The sequence below is a fragment of the Didymella exigua genome (assembly GCF_010094145.1).
Source record: "Didymella exigua CBS 183.55 unplaced genomic scaffold M421scaffold_8, whole genome shotgun sequence".
Classification (NCBI taxonomy): Eukaryota; Fungi; Ascomycota; class Dothideomycetes; order Pleosporales; family Didymellaceae; genus Didymella; species Didymella exigua.
Window position 1 is genome coordinate 654,861 of NW_022984782.1, and position 17,823 is coordinate 672,683.

At 50.8% G+C, this 17,823-nt stretch overlaps 6 protein-coding genes across 6 annotated transcripts; 2 read left to right on the top strand and 4 right to left on the bottom strand.

The window, feature by feature from the left end:
• Window positions 1–896: 896 nt before the first annotated feature.
• M421DRAFT_38721 (uncharacterized protein) lies at window positions 897–1,208 on the bottom strand (the record flags this gene model as incomplete). The annotated part of the gene is made up of 1 exon (XM_033589922.1): window positions 897–1,208. A coding segment is annotated over one exon (312 nt), but the record flags the coding sequence as incomplete, so codon positions are not given.
• Window positions 1,209–3,618: 2,410 nt separating this feature from the next.
• Window positions 3,619–5,067, top strand: M421DRAFT_58898 (glycoside hydrolase family 16 protein; the record flags this gene model as incomplete). Its single annotated transcript, XM_033595639.1, has 3 exons — window positions 3,619–3,736; window positions 3,789–4,244; window positions 4,295–5,067. 3 exons carry the CDS (start codon window positions 3,619–3,621, stop codon window positions 5,065–5,067), a joined length of 1,347 nt encoding a protein of 448 aa, XP_033450710.1.
• Window positions 5,068–7,115: 2,048 nt separating this feature from the next.
• On the bottom strand, window positions 7,116–8,393 carry M421DRAFT_58915 (polysaccharide lyase family 9 protein; the record flags this gene model as incomplete). Its single annotated transcript, XM_033595640.1, has 3 exons — window positions 7,116–7,632; window positions 7,683–8,048; window positions 8,098–8,393. The coding sequence occupies 3 exons, from the start codon at window positions 8,391–8,393 to the stop codon at window positions 7,116–7,118; spliced, it is 1,179 nt and encodes a 392-aa protein (XP_033450711.1).
• A 1,015-nt stretch (window positions 8,394–9,408) lies between these two features.
• On the bottom strand, window positions 9,409–10,835 carry M421DRAFT_418779 (glycoside hydrolase family 5 protein). The gene is made up of 3 exons (XM_033591897.1): window positions 10,601–10,835; window positions 10,188–10,552; window positions 9,409–10,136 (listed from the first exon to the last, which is right to left on the bottom strand). Exons 1-3 carry the CDS (start codon window positions 10,782–10,784, stop codon window positions 9,597–9,599), a joined length of 1,089 nt encoding a protein of 362 aa, XP_033450712.1. The 5' UTR covers window positions 10,785–10,835; the 3' UTR covers window positions 9,409–9,596.
• Window positions 10,836–13,562: 2,727 nt separating this feature from the next.
• Window positions 13,563–14,236, top strand: M421DRAFT_90995 (uncharacterized protein; the record flags this gene model as incomplete). The annotated part of the gene is made up of 4 exons (XM_033597902.1): window positions 13,563–13,580; window positions 13,615–13,681; window positions 13,733–13,791; window positions 13,823–14,236. The coding sequence occupies 4 exons, from the start codon at window positions 13,563–13,565 to the stop codon at window positions 14,234–14,236; spliced, it is 558 nt and encodes a 185-aa protein (XP_033450713.1).
• A 538-nt stretch (window positions 14,237–14,774) lies between these two features.
• On the bottom strand, window positions 14,775–16,143 carry M421DRAFT_418780 (carbohydrate esterase family 8 protein). The gene is made up of 3 exons (XM_033591898.1): window positions 15,483–16,143; window positions 15,257–15,433; window positions 14,775–15,208 (listed from the first exon to the last, which is right to left on the bottom strand). The coding sequence occupies exons 1-3, from the start codon at window positions 16,083–16,085 to the stop codon at window positions 14,831–14,833; spliced, it is 1,158 nt and encodes a 385-aa protein (XP_033450714.1). The 5' UTR covers window positions 16,086–16,143; the 3' UTR covers window positions 14,775–14,830.
• Between the last annotated feature and the right edge of the window lie 1,680 nt (window positions 16,144–17,823).

Sequence of the window (17,823 nt, forward strand, 5' to 3'; positions counted from 1 at the left end):
TTGATCTCAGGCGTACGCGTCTTGAAGTTGTCTACCCAGTGCTTGCCAACAGGCTCTCCACCGCGCTCAGCAAGCAGATCATTGGCCATATCTCGCACCATAGCCTTTGTAGCAGGTATTCCTCTTGTGTCAAGCTCAAGTATACGTTGTACAAGGGCCTCCTCCTCCAGTTTGCTCAGCTTCTTTGAATTGGGCTCGCGATCGCGTCGAGAGAGGGCTCCTTGGCGTCGTCGGCGGACAGTAGTTCGAGGTACGCTGAAGGCTGCAATAGCGCGTCTTTCGCTCTCGTCGCGATCTTCAATTGTAGCTTGGATAGCAAGCTGTAAGGTCCCTTCAGTATAGGTTAATTGCACGTTGCGTTGGGATGGCATTGTAATGCAAAGTAGTTATTAGGCTATCATGGTTGGGATGGACCGCTCGCTTGGGTTGGACCGCTCGCTTGTGAACTACGTTATATGTAACTGCGTGAGCAGTGTCGGTCGGAGACTGTGATCAACGAGTGTATTGCTATCTGTTGTCGTGTTGTGATGTTATGTTACAGGAGCTCTCAGCTCTGAGGTAAGCGCACTTGCCCACCAGGCAGTACCTGCTACAATAGGATATCATGTGATCTAAGCCACGTGGTTACACACCCCCTCAGCTGCGGTGTCAACTAAAGCTGATCTTCCTATCTGATTAAAATCCTGTATTATACCTATATCATCGTAGTACTAGTAAGTCAAGCTCGCTGGCTCAGGACTGTCTAGTGCTTCTGCCTTCAATTAGCAATCTTTGACGTCTCTCAGTCTAAGCTGTTGAACAAACTCAGTGAGTCCGTCAGCTGGTATGAGGTTAGTGGGCTTCCACTAGACTGATACACGTCCTTCAGCCACCTCCTGTCTCAGCTAATGCTGGGGGATATCCACATAACGCAAACGCGTAAACAGCTTGTCTTCGTGCTTAGTGACAACACCCACTGTCTGCAGGTTGTTGCAATATATTGTTGGTACTATCTTTAGGTTAAGCTTGATGTGTTTGAACAGTTGATTCCAAGCCTGTAGCTCGCTGGCTGCTGTCGACAGAGCTAGCAGCTCCGCCTCAGTTGTTGAATTGGTCACTGAGCGCTGCAGCGTTGCCTTCCAGTCAATCAGCATGCCATACAGCATGAAAAGACATACTTGAGAGCTGCGCCGCGTTGGTAGGTCGTCAGAAAAAGCTGCATTAGAGGCACCGTAGAGCAGTGGCTCTGTTCTAGCACCCCCTAGGCTTGAGCCTATGTATATCGTGCGGCTGCTCTAATCTCCATGAGCACCTAGCGCTGTTTACAGCCACTCATGTATACATACTGTTCGTAGCTTTACACAATGCAGCCTCAGTTCAAGCTTTCAATTCCTGCTGCATATGCGCACTGTTCACTCCACCGCAACATGTCTGCACCATCCTCGTTGACTGTATCCGCATCTCTCACCAGAGGGTCTTCTTGGACGCTGCTCTGCTTCTGCTACGCACTTCCAACGGGTGTGCTTATCTAGCTCCTCTCATGGCTTTATTGGGTGGCAAACTTGTATGTGTCAACGTTAATGATGGCGAGACAAAGTTCTGGAAACATACGCTGCCAACCTTTGCTGAGCGATGCCGCCGGTGGAACCACAAGAACATGTGCGAGTATCAAGTCGCAGGGCACATGCCAATCTCCACAGAAACAGATGACCCTTTAATTTGCAGCTGCAATGCTGGTTACTTCCCAAAGAAGTACCTCGCGACCATGAGCCCCTTCAAGGATGCCCCGACTCGGCCATACGTGCCGCCGTCCCAGTGATCTTCGCCTCGACCATCAGCAAGGACAACGTGGGCACCGTTGCCGCCCGCAATTCCTCAGCTCGACCTTAACGCTTCTCCAAGTCTAGTACTGGTGCTATAGACACGGAGCTGCAGAAGATTGGCTGTCTGAAGTGCGGCGCTGCTACGACTAAGGCCGGAAACTCCTTGCTCAAGTGCGCCAAGTGTAAGACGGCACTACCACTTACCTGACCGTCAGAAGGCCTGGAAGAAGCACAAGCTGACGTGCAAGCAGGCTCAGGAGAAGGATGTTGGCGATGATGCTGCTTAGCTGGTTGGCAGAAGCTCGCAAGATGATGACCATCGGAAACTGCTTGCCAACTTCGCAAAGCATTCGCTCTTATAGCGCATTACAATCTGAGCTCGAGCTAATCAGGACTGTTTGAGGTTTTGGAACGACCATTCTGGATACTAACACGAACATGACGAGGGAGTATAAATCAATCAATGAAGTCATGGAAAATTCTCAAGCTCCTGTAATTTCTGTCACCGACGAGTTCTAGACAAATCATTTCAAAAAATCTTTGAGAATGACTTTAAAGTAATTAGGTGATAAAGCTATCTGGACAACTCGCGCAATCAAATTGACTATGCGCACGGAGGAATGTACTACGCAGCCTGACGGCAACATTCACTAGCAAACATATTAATAGAGATCCCAGCAGCTCGATAGCGCGCTGTTGCCACCTCATACAACCTCGCAAACATTTCAACGAGGCATGTGACGTCTGCCGCGTTGATCACCACGACAGTGCGGCTGAGGTCGTGTTAGGGTCTGACTCGTGCTCGGCAGCCACAGTTCCGGTCAGGGTCAGGCAGGGTCAGGGGCAACCGCCACAACTTACTTACACAAATGTGCGCAGGAATGGCGGTTCGTTTCCCAGCCATGGAAGCACGCGACAGCTAACATGACGCAGGTAAAACAAACACAGGCTGACAGATGCACATTCCAGGATGATGTTGGGGCACAAGCCGGTACAGATGGCAGTGGGGCGCGGGGTTGACGATCAGTGGTGCAACAATGCAGGGCTGCTCAAGCTTTCTTTTCCATAGGCCGCCCAAAAATAAATAGATGCGCTATCGATATGCGCTAGATGGCTACTAAAGAGATGCAGGGTGGCGATGCAGGGTAAACAGCACTGCAGAAGACCAAGAGACAGCAATTGAAGTGCGATTGTGCGCGCTCAGGCAAGCAGCTCAGCCTGCGCCGCTCGTGATTGTAAAGTGGAAGGCATCAAATAGCGCGCAAGGTGAGACGTGGTCCGCGAATTGATGTGGAGAGCTGCCCAATGCGGCTCTAGCGCATACCAACAGGGAAATAGACCCTCAGCAATGTCAATCAATCGCTGCATGACACTTTCCCCGGGCCCGTCCGCCCAGGCGCCTCTCGTACTCGCATCGACGCATCCCTCCTGTCGCCGCCGCTCGCTCTTAACATCTCCTCGATGTTGCATCGCCGCGTGTTTCGATTCCCGTCCATCTTTTCGTGCATCTAACCCACAGGTCGCAGCTCTTGTGACCATCGACGCTCGCTACAGCGCCCACCAGTCTCACTACGCTTCAGGGACATACACCCCCGTAATACCCACACCCACCGTCCGCTGCCCCATTCGCCTGGCTTCACCCCAGATCCCCTCACCTGTTCACTAGACCCTTGGCCGGCACGTTTAGCACAGTGCATTCACCTTCGACCGGCCTGCTGTTGTTGGAGTGACAGCCCGGCTTTGACAGCTGCGCGGCTGCACGCGCACCTCTTGGCCGCATTGCACGACATCCCCGCCACAAAAATCTCCCGCGACAATGGTTCGCGGCGCCCTCTCCACCGTCTTCACGGCTGCTGCCCTCGCTAGCACGGTCTACGCTGGTGCCAAATGCACAGCGGACAGCCACTGCCCGTCAGACACACCATGCTGCTCGCGTGCGTACCCCCCAGCCTCGGCCTCGTTGTCGCGCTGCTAACAGCCTCGCAGTATACGGTGACTGCGGTGTTGGCGCTTTCTGCCTCGGCGGCTGTGACCCGCTCATGTCACACTCGTTCGACTCGTGCGTGCCCGGCCCCGTCTGCCAGTCCGGCACCTACAACCTCGACACGCTCAGCAATGTCCAGTCCATCGACAAGTACCTCGGCGACTCGTCCAAGGCCGATTGGCAGTCGCAGGGCATGCCCGCCATCTACACCGACCCCAGCAGCGGCAAGAAGTCGACGCTCTTGACAATGGCCCAAGACACAGTTGGAACACTGCTGGCTTCGACACACTACGTCTGGTACGGCAAGATCTGTACGAAGGCCACCACGGCGCAGGGCAAGGGTGTCGTCACAGCTTTCATTCTCATGTCCGACGTAAAGGACGAGATCGACTTCGAATGGGTCGGTGTTGATACTGGCCACGTGCAGTCTAACTTCTATTCGCAGGGTGTCACAGTTTGTATGAAGCCTTGCGCACGACATTTGGGTAACATGACTGACGTTATGCAGATACGAATGGTAAGAACCTCACCCTACCTGGAGGCAATAGCGCCTCGACCATGCACGAGTACTGCATTGACTGGAAGGAGGACACACTCACCTGGTCCGTCGACGGCAACGACCTCCGCACCCTGAACCGCAAGGATACATGGAATGGCACCGCCAACCGCTTCGACTACCCTCAGACACCCTCTCGTGTCATGCTTTCGCTCTGGCCCGCCGGTCTGCCCACCAACGAGAAGGGCACCATCGACTGGGCTGGCGGTGAGATTGACTGGAACAGCCAGTACATGCAGAACGGCTACTACTACGCCCGCTTCCAGGAGCTTACCGTCCAATGCTATGACGCTCCTGACGGCATCAAGAAGTCTGGATCCAAGAGCTACAAGTACACCGATTACGCTGGTACCAACAACACCGTCGAGATTACAAACGACCAGGTCATTCTCGGCTCGCTCATGGGCACCGGCGAGAACCCTGGCGAGGCACCCAAGTCCGGCTCCGCGACACAGACAGCAGACATCGCCAACGTGCCAGGTGGTAACGTTGGCGGCGGCAACCGTGCCGAGGAGACAAGCACACAGGCTGCTTCAGGGACAGGCAGCAGTGCTCAGGCAACAGGCGACTCGAGCAGCAGCGTCAGCGGTGGATCTTCCGAATTCAACCAGGGCGGCAGCTCGACCCAGCAGAGCTCCGGCGGCGCGTCGGGTATCGAACTCAATCTTGCTGGTTCCGTCCTTGCTGTTGTCTTTGCTATTGCTGGCCTTGCCGCTGGCTTGTAAGCAGCGTCCTGCATGTTGGGCGTCACGTTTCATATCCATGTTTGGCGATTCAGGAAAAGAGTGCATGTGGCTTCGAATTGTTCATAGCGGGGCCTTGCAAACGACAGTTTGGAGGTGGTTGGTGAAGAGTGATCTCGGGGTTCATTTCTTGCATATTCTTTTGTCACTACGATCTTTTATTGAGACTGGGATCGAGACTGAGACTGAGATAGAGACTGAGACTGAGATAGAGACTGAGACTGAGATAGAGACTGAGACTGAGATAGAGACTGAGACTGAGATATTGAAGCAGGATAATGAGGCTACGGCCGTTGCACTCCTTAAAGGAGAGGTGGTAGATGGGGATAGTAATTTTTATGTCCTTACTTCACCCTGCCATCACTGTTCGTACTTTTGAGATATTCTTTATTAGTATTTAAACTGTCTGACTGCTGTAGCGCTCAGCTCAAAATGTTGTTGGCTTATGGATTCACAATCGTACTTATTCGGCAACGCAGCCACGTATTATGAATCTATATCTAACAGCACACGAGCGCTCGTATGAGTAGGTAGCAGCTGACGCTATTTTCGCCGCTGAGGTTCGCTGATCGCGCTCAGGGCAGGGCGCATAGCTGGCATTCGAGTTAGAATCCTCGTAGATGGCTCCTCGTGGGTGGTCCTCGTGGATCGAGGGTTGGCGACAAGAGAGAGCTGGTAGGAGCCAGACTTTTGGGCGTCTCCCGTCTGGGTCTCGCTCGTGATGAGTATGCTCTCGATAGGTGTGCTCGTGATTTACCATGTATGGGCTCGTTCGGTGTATAGTAATACTAAGTGATTTTAGCGTCTTATAAGACAAATATAAGCAGCCTAAGTTAACTATAAGATTTAATAAGACAAAGGCAGTTGAAAATCGCTGTCGGGAAGGTGTTTTCAGGCCGAGGCATCTGTGCGGCTCAATACATCGACCTTTGGCGGGAGTGCGAGGATTATGTGCATGCCAGCAAAGCTGAGGGCATTGGAGAGCCTTGAGACTGGGGTGCGATCGAGTGGAGCGGAGTCAGTGGATCTGTGGTGGGGAGCTGGACTATTTTTACAGTGCAGGTAAAGGTCAAGTACCGTGTCTCACAAAGACTCATGCGAAATAGAGTTCATCATTTCTATATCTCAAGTACCCTGTGCTTGACTTTTAATGCAGCCGAGGATAGGCGTGGAGACTACAGGCGTCTTGAAATCGGATGTTGACCAGCGACCGGCGTCAGGGTCGTGAAAATACTTGTTGCGGTCATGACGTACGCCCTGACCCATGTTTGATTCGCTTTGGCGGGTCGTCTGATCTTGTGAGTAGTTGAGTGCCAAAACTCTCGAGTCTCTCGGTTTTGAGGGCAAGGGCGAAGTTGCATAGGGCGCATTTGGTCAGAGAAGCGAGCCTCCTCTCTGCAGAGAAGAACACCTCTCGTTCCGACTCTGTCAACTCACCCCTGCATCAAACTACATAACTTTTCGGTACATAGCTCCCAATAAGGGAGTATTGCCGGTCTATACCGGATCGTGGCTTGAGAATCTGCGCAGAGTAGCAGGACCTATGACAGCTGAAGTGCTGTCGGCGAAAAGTCATTACGTTGTGGCGTGTGCATCTTCCGCTAGATCCCAGGTCCAGAGCAGCAATGAGTAGCTGTACTTTACTCATTCCGAGGTTGCACTGAGACCCGGGTTTATTCGATGGCAAATGCCACGCTGTATCGTTGTCAAATCTGGGACGTAGTGTCGCCTTTATAAGACCTGCAGCAGCCGCACTGCTACCCTGCATAATTAATTTTCATAGATGAACTTTTTTGCATAGGTCTAAAGATTACTCTACTAAAAATATTATAACAACATCTATTGTATGTGGCTCTACAGCCTCGTTTTTGCAGGTACGCGATATGGTTGGTTTGACGAATTGACTGAATCCGCGCATTAAGTGCACGAACACGGTATGGTAGAAAAAAAGGATGGTGATAAATGTCAGTCGTCAGGTGTCCATTGTTGTTGGCTTTGCTGCAGCTTCTCGAGGAGTTCTGTCATTCACCTCAGACCTTCTGCATGTCGGCACCAATTGCAGATCCATCAGCAGAGCGTAGGAAGCTTGTCGCCGGAAGCTTACCGCCTGACCTCCTCGTAGCCTTGATCGTCGTGCTGTTCGTACTTGCGAACTGGTTCTTGCTCCATCCACCTTTGTTCCAGGAGTTGCCACTGTCCTTGACACCGCCCTTCAGCTTCGTCTCCGCGCCTTTGTTGCCAAAAGCAATCGAAGATTTGATGATCGGCTTTGAAAGCTGGAAGTTGAAGCCAAATTCGTCGTTCTCAAATGCGGTGCAGCGTTCAAGGGTCATGCTACCAGGGTTGTTGTTGTCTGTGAAGCCGCGACGCAAGTTCTGGAATGACATTACATTGCGCACGATATGGTTGACAAATGGTGCAGAAGGGTGTGATCCACCACCCAGCTTGATGCCGTTGCCATCTGATTCATGCGGCGAAAAGTCCCAGCGGTTGTAGCCATTGCCCCAGGCCACCACATCCTCAATGACAAGGGGAGACTCGAATTCCCTTTCACGCAAGTTAGCTTCCGTTCTAGAGCGATTCAGAGCCTGATTTACCATAGATCCAGCCCATCGTCAGAGTTCTCGTAAAGCCTGGCTCCTCGAATTACATTTCCAGTGCCCTTGCCCTCCTTGCAGGCGAATCCGTCTGCACTCTTTCCATTCTTACGCGGGTCCGCGTTCCGATACGAGTCAAGATTGACTATAACGTTGTTGGACGAGGAACCTTCAAGTTGGAAGCCTGTTTCGTAGTTGTGGTGCGTTACGATGCGTTCGTAGTGGTTGTTAGATGCGTCACGCGCATACATGCCGTACGGTCCGTTCTTAAGCTCCAGGTCGAAAAAACGCCAGTGTTGTGCATTCTGTACATGGAAGATGCCGCGTTCCTTGTTGGGAAGGTCTTCTTTGTACTTCTTCGGGGTTCTGTGTAGAGTTAGCAATGATCTGGCAGCAGATTACATGTGTAGTTTACCCTGGCATATTCTTCCCATCGATTACAACCTTGTCGGTACCATTAGGGCGGACTGTACATTTGGCGCTGGCGGAACACTTCGTGCTGATTTGAATGTTCTTGCTTGGAGCATATATGCCGCCCATCAAGACGATAGTGTCGCCCGACTCAGCTGCGTCAACAGCCTTCTGTATGTCGCCTAACGGTGAGTTATACGAGCCACTACCCCTACCCTTAGGAGATACATAGATATCTTCAGCGCTAGCCAGTGAAGCCAGTGCTAACAGAAGACATGGAAGGGTCTGAATCGCAATCATGGCGGAAAAGTAAATGTTAATGAATGTGGAAAGGAATGACTTGAAACGAATATGCTACTGCCGTATTAGATTCTGGATGAAAGCTCCTCTTAAATAGCAAGTAGTTGGAGCATGAATAGGGTCCACAGATACAGTACATCACCCACCCGGAATCCGGCATCGTCAATACCTGCCAAGTTTCTTAGGGTCAATCTCGAAGAAATTTCAGGATTGAAGTAATCTGCGGCAGACTTCTATTAAGCTGAACAAGGCACGAACGGCAAAATCGTACGATAATAAGTGCAACTTGCTAATCAGAGTTTGGCGGCCGCAGGGTACCCATATGTAACTGCATGAGCAGTATCGGTCGGAGACTGTGATCAACGGGTGTATTGCTATCTGTTGTCGTGTTGTGATGTTCTGTTACAGGAGCTCTCAGCTCTCAGATAAGTGCACTTGCCCACCAGGCAGTGCCTGCTACAATAGAATATCATGTGATCTGAGCCACGTGGTTACACCATATTACAGGTGACGATTGGCACCCATCGGTCAGAAATCAAGACCGAAAAGCAAAACCACAAACTCCTGTGTACCGCTGGTTTGCTACGCACTATTAACCTCCTGCGCGCATGTTAAACTACTGTATATAGCCAGACTACTAGGTGCCTGTGAGACTAGATTTTATGTAACGGTTGAGAGGAGAAGCAGATCACGTGTTGTTGGCGGTGGTCTGGTGCTACTTCCTCATGTTGTTGAGTACCTCTTACCTCAGCTGCATCACAAACACGTCATCAAAACAGACCCCGCAGCGAGCCTTGGAGAGCAAAGATACAAGCAGGACAACAACACAGAACAACACAATACACTCGTTATATACATTTGCCCTTGATACCGCAACATTATGTCTGCTACACACAGTTGTCAAAAATCAATTGTGCGAGGCCCAGCGACCTCGGATTGACTTGTTGATTACCTGTTCGAGCCTAACATTTATCTGCATAGGTCTCATTTCTACCTTGTTGGATGTGCACGTGTGTGAGGTCGAAATTGACTCGATTGTTGATAACGCTACTGCTACGGCCCCGATATATCCATCGCACAGAGACCGGATGGCTACTATGGGCTATTGACTTTAGAGACTTCCAGCTACAGAGTGATACACTGAGACAAAATCATACCCAACAGAGCAAATTACGCCCTCTCGACTGACCGAGGTTCCCTATTCTACAGAAGCCAGCCCGAGAAGTCAAAGGCACTCTCGGCCTGACCAGCTGCGAGTCCCGCCTCCTTCAAGACCTCCCAGTTGTTATCGTCGATACCGACCTCATAATCCCAATCGTGGTGCGGGTCCGCATTTGGCAGAATCTGCCAGTAGAACCACGGAATGCCAGCAGCGTCGATCTGTGCTGCCCACTGCTTGATGTTTGCATCACGCGCACTAGTGCTGATAGGACTACCGCCATTACAGTTGTTGTTCGAAGCAGAAGTATAGCACGCACCCCACTCTTGCATGATAAGCTTTTTGTTGGCGGCTATAGCGCGGTCAACGAAAAGCTTCAGCTTCTCGGTGGCGAAGTCACCGATGCCGTAGGCGTGGATGGCGAGGACGTCAAGGGCCGCACAGTTGAAGTATCCGTCGAGAAGAGAGTTGGCAAGATAGGCGCCGCCGCCAGTCGTGACAAGAATATCGGTGCTCCCAGCGAGTGCGGACTTCAGTGACTCAGCCATGGTGCACTGCCAGGATTGGAGGGCTTTGGCGTTGCCCTGCAAGACACGTTAGCCGCAGACTTCAACTTTTGCTGACAAAATTAGTACCTGAGGGTGCATGGCTTCATTCTGAGCCTCGAATGCGAAGATGTATTCGGGGCTTTGTGCCCAGGTCTTGCCGTTGGCAGGATTGACATGTGCAAGCACGTGCGCAATGCGGTCCTTGAAGTGACTGATGGCGTCGCTGTTGGTATAGAAGTCGCCTTTGCCGTACCACTTTCCATAAAAATCACTGTTGCCTTCGAGGGCATTGTAGCTGTGGACTGAGATCAATAGCTTGATACCGTAATCGTGCGCCTTGACCATGAACTTGTCGAGACGGTTGAGGACGGTATCATCCCAGGCTGTGGGTGAGTCGCCTTGCAGAGACGGAAAGGGATCGATATCTGTGCCCTTTTGGCCTTGGCTCTGGCCTTCGTAACAAGTCAGTGATGTTCTATGAGATGGGGGATCAATCCTACCATCAAGCCACACGCGCAGCACCTTCACGCCAGCGCTCTGCAGACCCTCGAATAGAGTTGTCTGCTGCTCCTCTTTCAATCCAGCTGCATAGTACAAGTTGGAGGCCGAGAACGAGTTGGCTGCGTACGTTGTGAAAGGCGTGAGGCCAAGGAACGCTCCGGTAAGTAAGGTTGAGAACTTCATGATGGTCAACGATAGAATGCTCTTTGCCTGATGGTCCCTTCTGGATTCACTTCTCAGTTCTTATACACAAGATCATCCTGAATAGCTATCACGGTGCTGCTTGTCGGATGTCATTGGAGAAGAGCTATGGAGATCGACATGCCCAATCAGGAACGGAGAGTGTAAGGCTGAAACGGCACGACTCCACATCGCGCGCTCCGAACCGCGAGCCAGGGCTCACTAGACTCGGACATACTACAACACAAATGCGAGCTTAGGTAGCTAGTGTCTTTTTCCACTGTTGCGGAGACCCCAAATGGCCAATTGTTCCTATACACACCCACTTTTGTCTGTGCATCTGCGATTGCTGGTAATTATACGGGTTTAAGCACCAGCAAATGTACCCACAAAATGCTCAACACTGGATTTCCCATCAGCTAGAACCTACGCTAGACACCCGAGCCAGCATTGAGGGTGTACACTCGCAGCCACTATCTGGCAGATTTGTATACCGATCCGATGCACATGTACGGAAGGATGTAACTGATTGGCTTTTCGTGGGCTTACTCGAGGGGCTAATCTACATGGCAACGCCCAGTGAAGCCGCCTGTAATCCTATTTCAAACTCAACAAGGCCAAATTTAGTCATAAGCTGCGCAAATTGTCTATGGAGAGTGCACGCGCTGGCTTGTGATACCGGAGAACCGCGGACGCTCGGTTCCTTCGGCCTTAAAACTATTCGTGATCGAGCTCTACGCAGACACTTCTGCTTTGCTCCTTCCCCATTGTGCGACTACTCTGCAACCCCAATGTTAGACACCATGATCCAGATGCAAAGATCTGCACATCACAACTCTGACCTGCCGTTCACAACTGTGTCTCGGATTGTACGAACAATTTGAAAGGCTTGTGCGACGCTTCAGCGAAGATACGCCTCACGACTGCCATCTTATTCACTGCAGAAGTCCGATATCATACGCACACTCCACTGTGTGAATAGCCTACTTGGATCCTTGAGGATATTAATGTCAGAGGCTGTGATGGGCAACAACATTCCATTAGCAAGGTAGAAACCTTGAAAGGCATCACATCGGAGGCGATATATCAAATCATTGCGTGCAACTCCTAAAGCGGGGCGAGACATATATTCTCAGAGCCACTATATGCGGTGATACAGCTCTAGCAATGTAACGTCAATCTAACTTTGCATGATCGTTCCACTTCTTCCGAGTCTGCCTTGCGCATTTAGATTTCTCTGCAGCATCATTCACCGCGAGTAATTTGTCCAAGGGGATAGACTCGAGGTATTGTCAGACACCACTACAAATAAGGTAAGCTAAATTGATGGTCAAATTGGTATTTGCGTTCTGGTCCGTCGTCACATACTCTTGCACCAAATTCTTGAGGTCACGAGGAAGGGACAGCCAGTTAGCGACATCGTCGTCGATAGCAGTAGGCTTGGGAGACGGTATATTGGTCTCAATCATCAGGCCATACTTCTCGATGAGGAGGCCTCCGAATGTGTTTTGCAAGTTTTCGCAGTCGAGGCCTCTCACGCGGAAGTCAAGTCCAAATACCAGACTGAGGTTGCTCAAAGCGTCGGGTCGTAGCCGACTGTCCTGAAGAGAGTCCCATAAAGATGAGAAGTCGAAAGCCTTTTCATTCCATGACTTGAAGGGAAGCTCGGAAGTATCTCTTTGATACACCTTACGATTGGACCACCCAAAGTTGAACGAATAACCAGCACAGGGCATGGGAATCGTGATTGACTTAAGCCACGGGCAGTGTTGCAATGTGCCCAAAACTTGAGTCGTTCAGGACAAAAACATAGCGAAGAATCTAAGCGCGGATTTCTGAGGGGAGTTCGAGCCATGACTTATTGATTAGCTTAAGATGAGCGAGTCATGTTAGGACCGGCTATATGACCACAAACTGCTGGGTATATATATTACTCCTTTCTCGGCTTCAGTTCGATACTTCAACTAATTCACTCCACACAAACTCCTTAAGTGTCCATCTCAACATGGCAATCAGATTTGCCAATTTGCGTGAACAGTTCATCTGCGTGAAGATTTTCGGAAACAGTCGATAAGTTCCTCCACTCTTGGGGCGAATGTACCTGGTTAGATATCGTTTCGACTTCGTTTTTGAAGAGCATCTTGGGCACTAGAATCTCATCACATTGTTGGCATAGCCAGAGGCCTCTGTGTCATTAATCGCTTACTTTTGCAGTATGATTGTAGTGTGTTGTGGGGATATTGACATCTTTTTTGCAACTGGTTAGGTGGCTGTGTGGGGAAATTATAAGAGTAGAGCGTAGTAAACTCAACTGCGTGTATGCGCAAGTCGAATGCCGAAAGCTATGCGATCTTCATTCCATTCAATCAAGAGCCGAATGACAAGTCATCGAGATTACTAATTTCACATGCTCTTCATATCGAAAGTCCCTAATGGCGCGGCCTGCTGTGCAGACCAGAAAGCATTTGGACGATTTGTCTTTTGCTTCGATATAAGTGCAGTGCAGATGGCGGGTAGCTTGGGAAAACCGTGAAAGTGCGTGAATGGCGGGCACACTGTATATAGTGGGTCCGTAATGCGGACTCTGTGCGTATATTATCCCGAATTGTTCGGCGGATCCGTGAAGGGATTCCACTACAACCGACGTTATTAACTCAGCAGTCATGGCTGAAGATTTGTAAAGGTCCTGCCCAGATGCCGAGGTTTTGATGCTCATTGAGTACAGTACGATCCCCCTGGCTTTTGCATAGCCACGGTGTTCCTCCTAGAAGGCATCTAGCCATGCGCCAGACGCCCTTGGTCAGTCTCATGCCAACACATACTTGGTCCATAGCCGAGATGTAATCAAGCCCTACAAGCCTTACCAAAAGCTGTACGGCCAGCGCTACCAGCGTCCGCAGGTAATTTGCCCTTGATATGGTGTCCGAGTTCTTACACTACCCATTTTACAGAGAGCCCTCAAACCGGGCTTCATGGAACTTCCGATCGAGCTGCATATCAAAATGTACAGGTACGCGCTCATGCTACATTACCCCATCGAGCTCTGGCCAGATATAAGGGTCCGCCAGCAAGACTTCTGGCAGCGCCGCCACGATTACAAGTTCTACCGTCGTATCTTCAACCGCAAAAATGTCAACCTTGCGCTCCTTCATGTCTGCAAGAGAGTGAACGCAGAAGTAGTGGAGGTGTCCCATGGACAGAATGAGCTCCGTTTCTCAGGTACTCATGGCTTCATCGTAGCTGCGGCATTCGTTTACACCATAGAGGTACAGAACACGCGATGGCTTATGGACCTGAGCATTGCTATGCCTCCTTGCTCCGAGGATCGCTCTTACTATGCAAATCAAAACAATCCCGACCCTGGCAGGCTATCCCGAGACGTCGGGGAAGGTTCCTGGGCCGGATTGCATCACATGCAAATCGTAAGAAGTGGTGGAGCCATGTCGACGCGCTGAGCTTCCTTGTGCACCGACTTCGTGATGTTGCGAAGCTCAAGAAGCTCACGTTCGTGCTACTGCAACATTTCGAGTTGCACTGGCACGCCAATATTAATACTAGAAGCTGGAACTTGCTCGCGGACCTCATCGCTGGGAACCCGAACATGGGGTCGGAGTCGTGTCGTTGTGGGACGCCGAGAGCGATGAAGGCTCCGTTCCAATTCATCACGGCAAGGTTATGAAGCGTCTCATGGTCCTTAAATCAGTAAGTCACGTTGATACCGAGTACGAGTGGCGTAGATGATGGTCAGTTGATGATGCGCACCCCGTCATCCTCCCGTTGGTTGCGAGTAGAGAGTAGTAGGGATACCAAACAGCTGTGTCGCTCGGCGACAATGCGGAACGTACTACGACTACTGTGTGGTGGAATTTTGAATCACTGTTACAAAGGCCGTATGCCTTTCACAGTCACACAGTGGGATATCTGGCTCAAAGGAAGTAGATGGAAGGGTCTGTACTGTGCTGGTCTTCGTTATGAAGGCAAGACAAAAGAGGATGAAGAATGCGTTGATTGCAATGGCTTATAATAAGATCTCAAAGAGGGCAGCTCCATTATCGTTCTGGATCTCTATCGATCCATGCTGTGTTTCCACCCTTGCTGGAAAATGGGTACTGGAAAACTTTGTCCACTGTCGAGTATGGCTCAAACTGCTTCTTGTCCATCACGATAGTGACGTTGTCGGCGGCTCTGCCCGTAGCATTGAAGCCAGGTCCGTAAGTCTTGTACTCAGCCATGGTGGTGTTGACGCTGAGATGAGGGTCGGAGGTGCTCCAAGCGATGTAACCGCTGGGCTTTATCGAGTCGTCCAGGTAGGTGTTAGCAAAGATGGAGCGGTGCAGCGCGTTCCACGGTCGTCCAAGCGCGCACTTTCCTGTCAACGCGAGTGAAGAGTTTGCTTTCTGGACAACTGAGTCGTGGATGTAAACACCCTAGTAATAGTCAACTCACTGCTCAGACCCGCAAAATGCAGAACCTACGTATTTGTTGACAAAAGTCGTGTTGGTGCCTTTCCAGGCGGTAATTCCTCCGCCGCAGTTACGCAGAGTGACAAGACTTGATTGAATCCAAGCAGTACCGAAGCCATAGAAGAAGTCGGTTTGGCCGGCGACCTCGTTCTTGTAAAAGTAGGCGTTTCCCAGCTTGCCGATATACACCTAGATCTTGAATTAGCTTCTCACCAGGAACCATGAAGAGGTGACATACAGTGTCTTGGTAGGAGTAGAATCCACAGAAGTAGAATCCGGTATTGGCATAGCTCACTGAAACAGCAAGCGAAGGACCAGCAGAATACGGTCTGTAGTCATTAACAAAGTTCAGGTTGTACGCTCTGAAGTCAGTGTTGCCAAACGGAGTGTCTGCTGGAACTGGGTTGCCGGTAGGGCCGCTGCCAGTGGTACTAGAGTTGAAGGTCGGTGCTACTGTGAGCGTGGAGGTGTAAGCGTTGTCGATATTGGGCGTGACGCCAGCACCGGTAGCATTGCGCCAGATGATGTTAACGATGTTCTTGCTCTGGTCATTTGGGTGCTTCGTCTGGCCAAAGAGGTACACGGGGCCTGCGCGAGTGACGTTGACTTGCTCGGTGTAATTGCCGGGGAGAACAAGGATGTGCGAAGCTGCGGTGTTGTTCGGCAGACTCAAGATCGCAGACTGGACTGTGCTGTATTTCTGGCCTGGGCCGACGAGGATCGTGTTCTTGGGACAGCCATCCAGGGGGTCTCGCGTTGGGTGTTGACAAGCCTTACGATTGACTGCGGACAAGGCCGAGCATGCCTCGAGCAGGCATGCAATTGCAAAGCTGAGACGCATCTTTAGTCAATCCTTGGAAATCGCAGTGCGCCAATTTCGAAAGAAGGCTGAGCAAGTCGTCTTATATAACTCGGTGTTGTCCATGCGCAGCGGAGAATAGCGGCCGAGCGCTGGTGTCACGGCGAAATTGAAGCATTGATGCTCGGTCCTCATCATTTTCGCCGCGGACGCGCAGGCACAATCTCCCAAAAGCCTTCAAACATGCCGTCATGAGCCGCGGGAAATACAAGTTGGTTTGTTCCTTAGTGCATAATCCAATCAAGAGACTCGAGGATTGTGCTTAACGCGGGGCATGGCTTGAAGGTCCACTTCACAGTTCCTGGGGTTTGTGGGGAGTGTGGGCAGAGATGATCCACCAATGAGCGGTCGATTCCAAAGAGCTGGTTGACTGACACAAGATGAGGCTCCGGGCAACTTCGCATTCATCTCTATTCTGTTTTCATGGACGTCAATCAATTGCAAAGCGTCTCATGGACTTGGAATGTGTTTGTGGCCGTGCCTGCGTCGTGGCGGCCGCGGCGTGAATTAAGCTTTACTGCAGTCGACTTGTAAAGCTTGACATTTCGCTCCCCTGGTGATCCTGGGTCGAATCGCCATCTCTTGCAGTGGCCTTAATTTGAGTTGAGTCGCGAGATAGGACTTTTTGTGCGGGTGTTTGTGGGCCACAGCTTCGATGGGGCTGACGTATTGCCCGTGGCTGTCGTCTTGGGTGTAAGAGCGCTGCAACATGATAGCCCCGATCATTGCACACAATTAACGTAACATAGGTTACAAGCGAGTCGCCAGTACAAGCGAGCGGCCAGCCCGACCAACTTTGGCACCTCCAGAGGCGTACATCTCAACCACATCATGAGCTGATATATAGATATTAATGCAGTAGATTAAGCAGTATCTGCAATATCTTTTTTACACGTGCGTGAGTTGTGTCCAGTCTCTCTGCACCTCTTGCAGCGCGCGAGAGCCTGGCGGCTAAGGCCTGATCGCTCTCTATTTTGACACTGTTCACGCTCAATCTGCTGCTCAGCCTCACGTTGCGCGAGTAAAGCCTCTCTAGCTCCCTTTGCTAAGACCCCACGCTGCTGTAATCGCTTTTTTCTACGCTGTTTGCGCGCTGACGCTGCCTCATTAGCCTTCTCAAGGCTGGCAATCCGATCGCGCATCAGCTCAGCCAAGAGCATCATCACCTCAGCGCCCTTCTTAAGCTAGTCAATCGCCCCAATAATTGAATCTGGTGACAAGCTCTTATGCTGTCGCATGCGCTCACGTATCAATGTTGATTGAGCTTCAAGCTCGCGTACGTTACTCGGCGTACAAGCTTCCCAGGGAGCCTCTGGGAGAGCAGCTGGAGTACAACGTCTAGTTAGAGAGGCACAATGCCTGCGCCTTGAAAGGCTGAGCAGATATTAGTTAAGGTGAACAATTGACTAAATACTGCCTTAAACGCTGGCAGAAACTTAAGCTTGGTAATGTAGTTGTCGCAGCAGATATCATGACTATTTACCAGCCAATTCAGGGGTGCAAATGTATGTACATTTTGCCTCTATTTTGGCTGCAACAGTTATGAGCCCGGACGCGGAAGCTGCGCAAGCAAAGGTTGAATGGATTTTCGTGTTCTATGGGTGACTATAGCCAAGCCTTAGCATAGTACCTGCTCAACTAGGGCTACTATCTAGAGCATAGTGTAGAGCATCACGAAGAAGGATTCACCTACTTAGCATGTTAGGCATTTCTCTGCGTT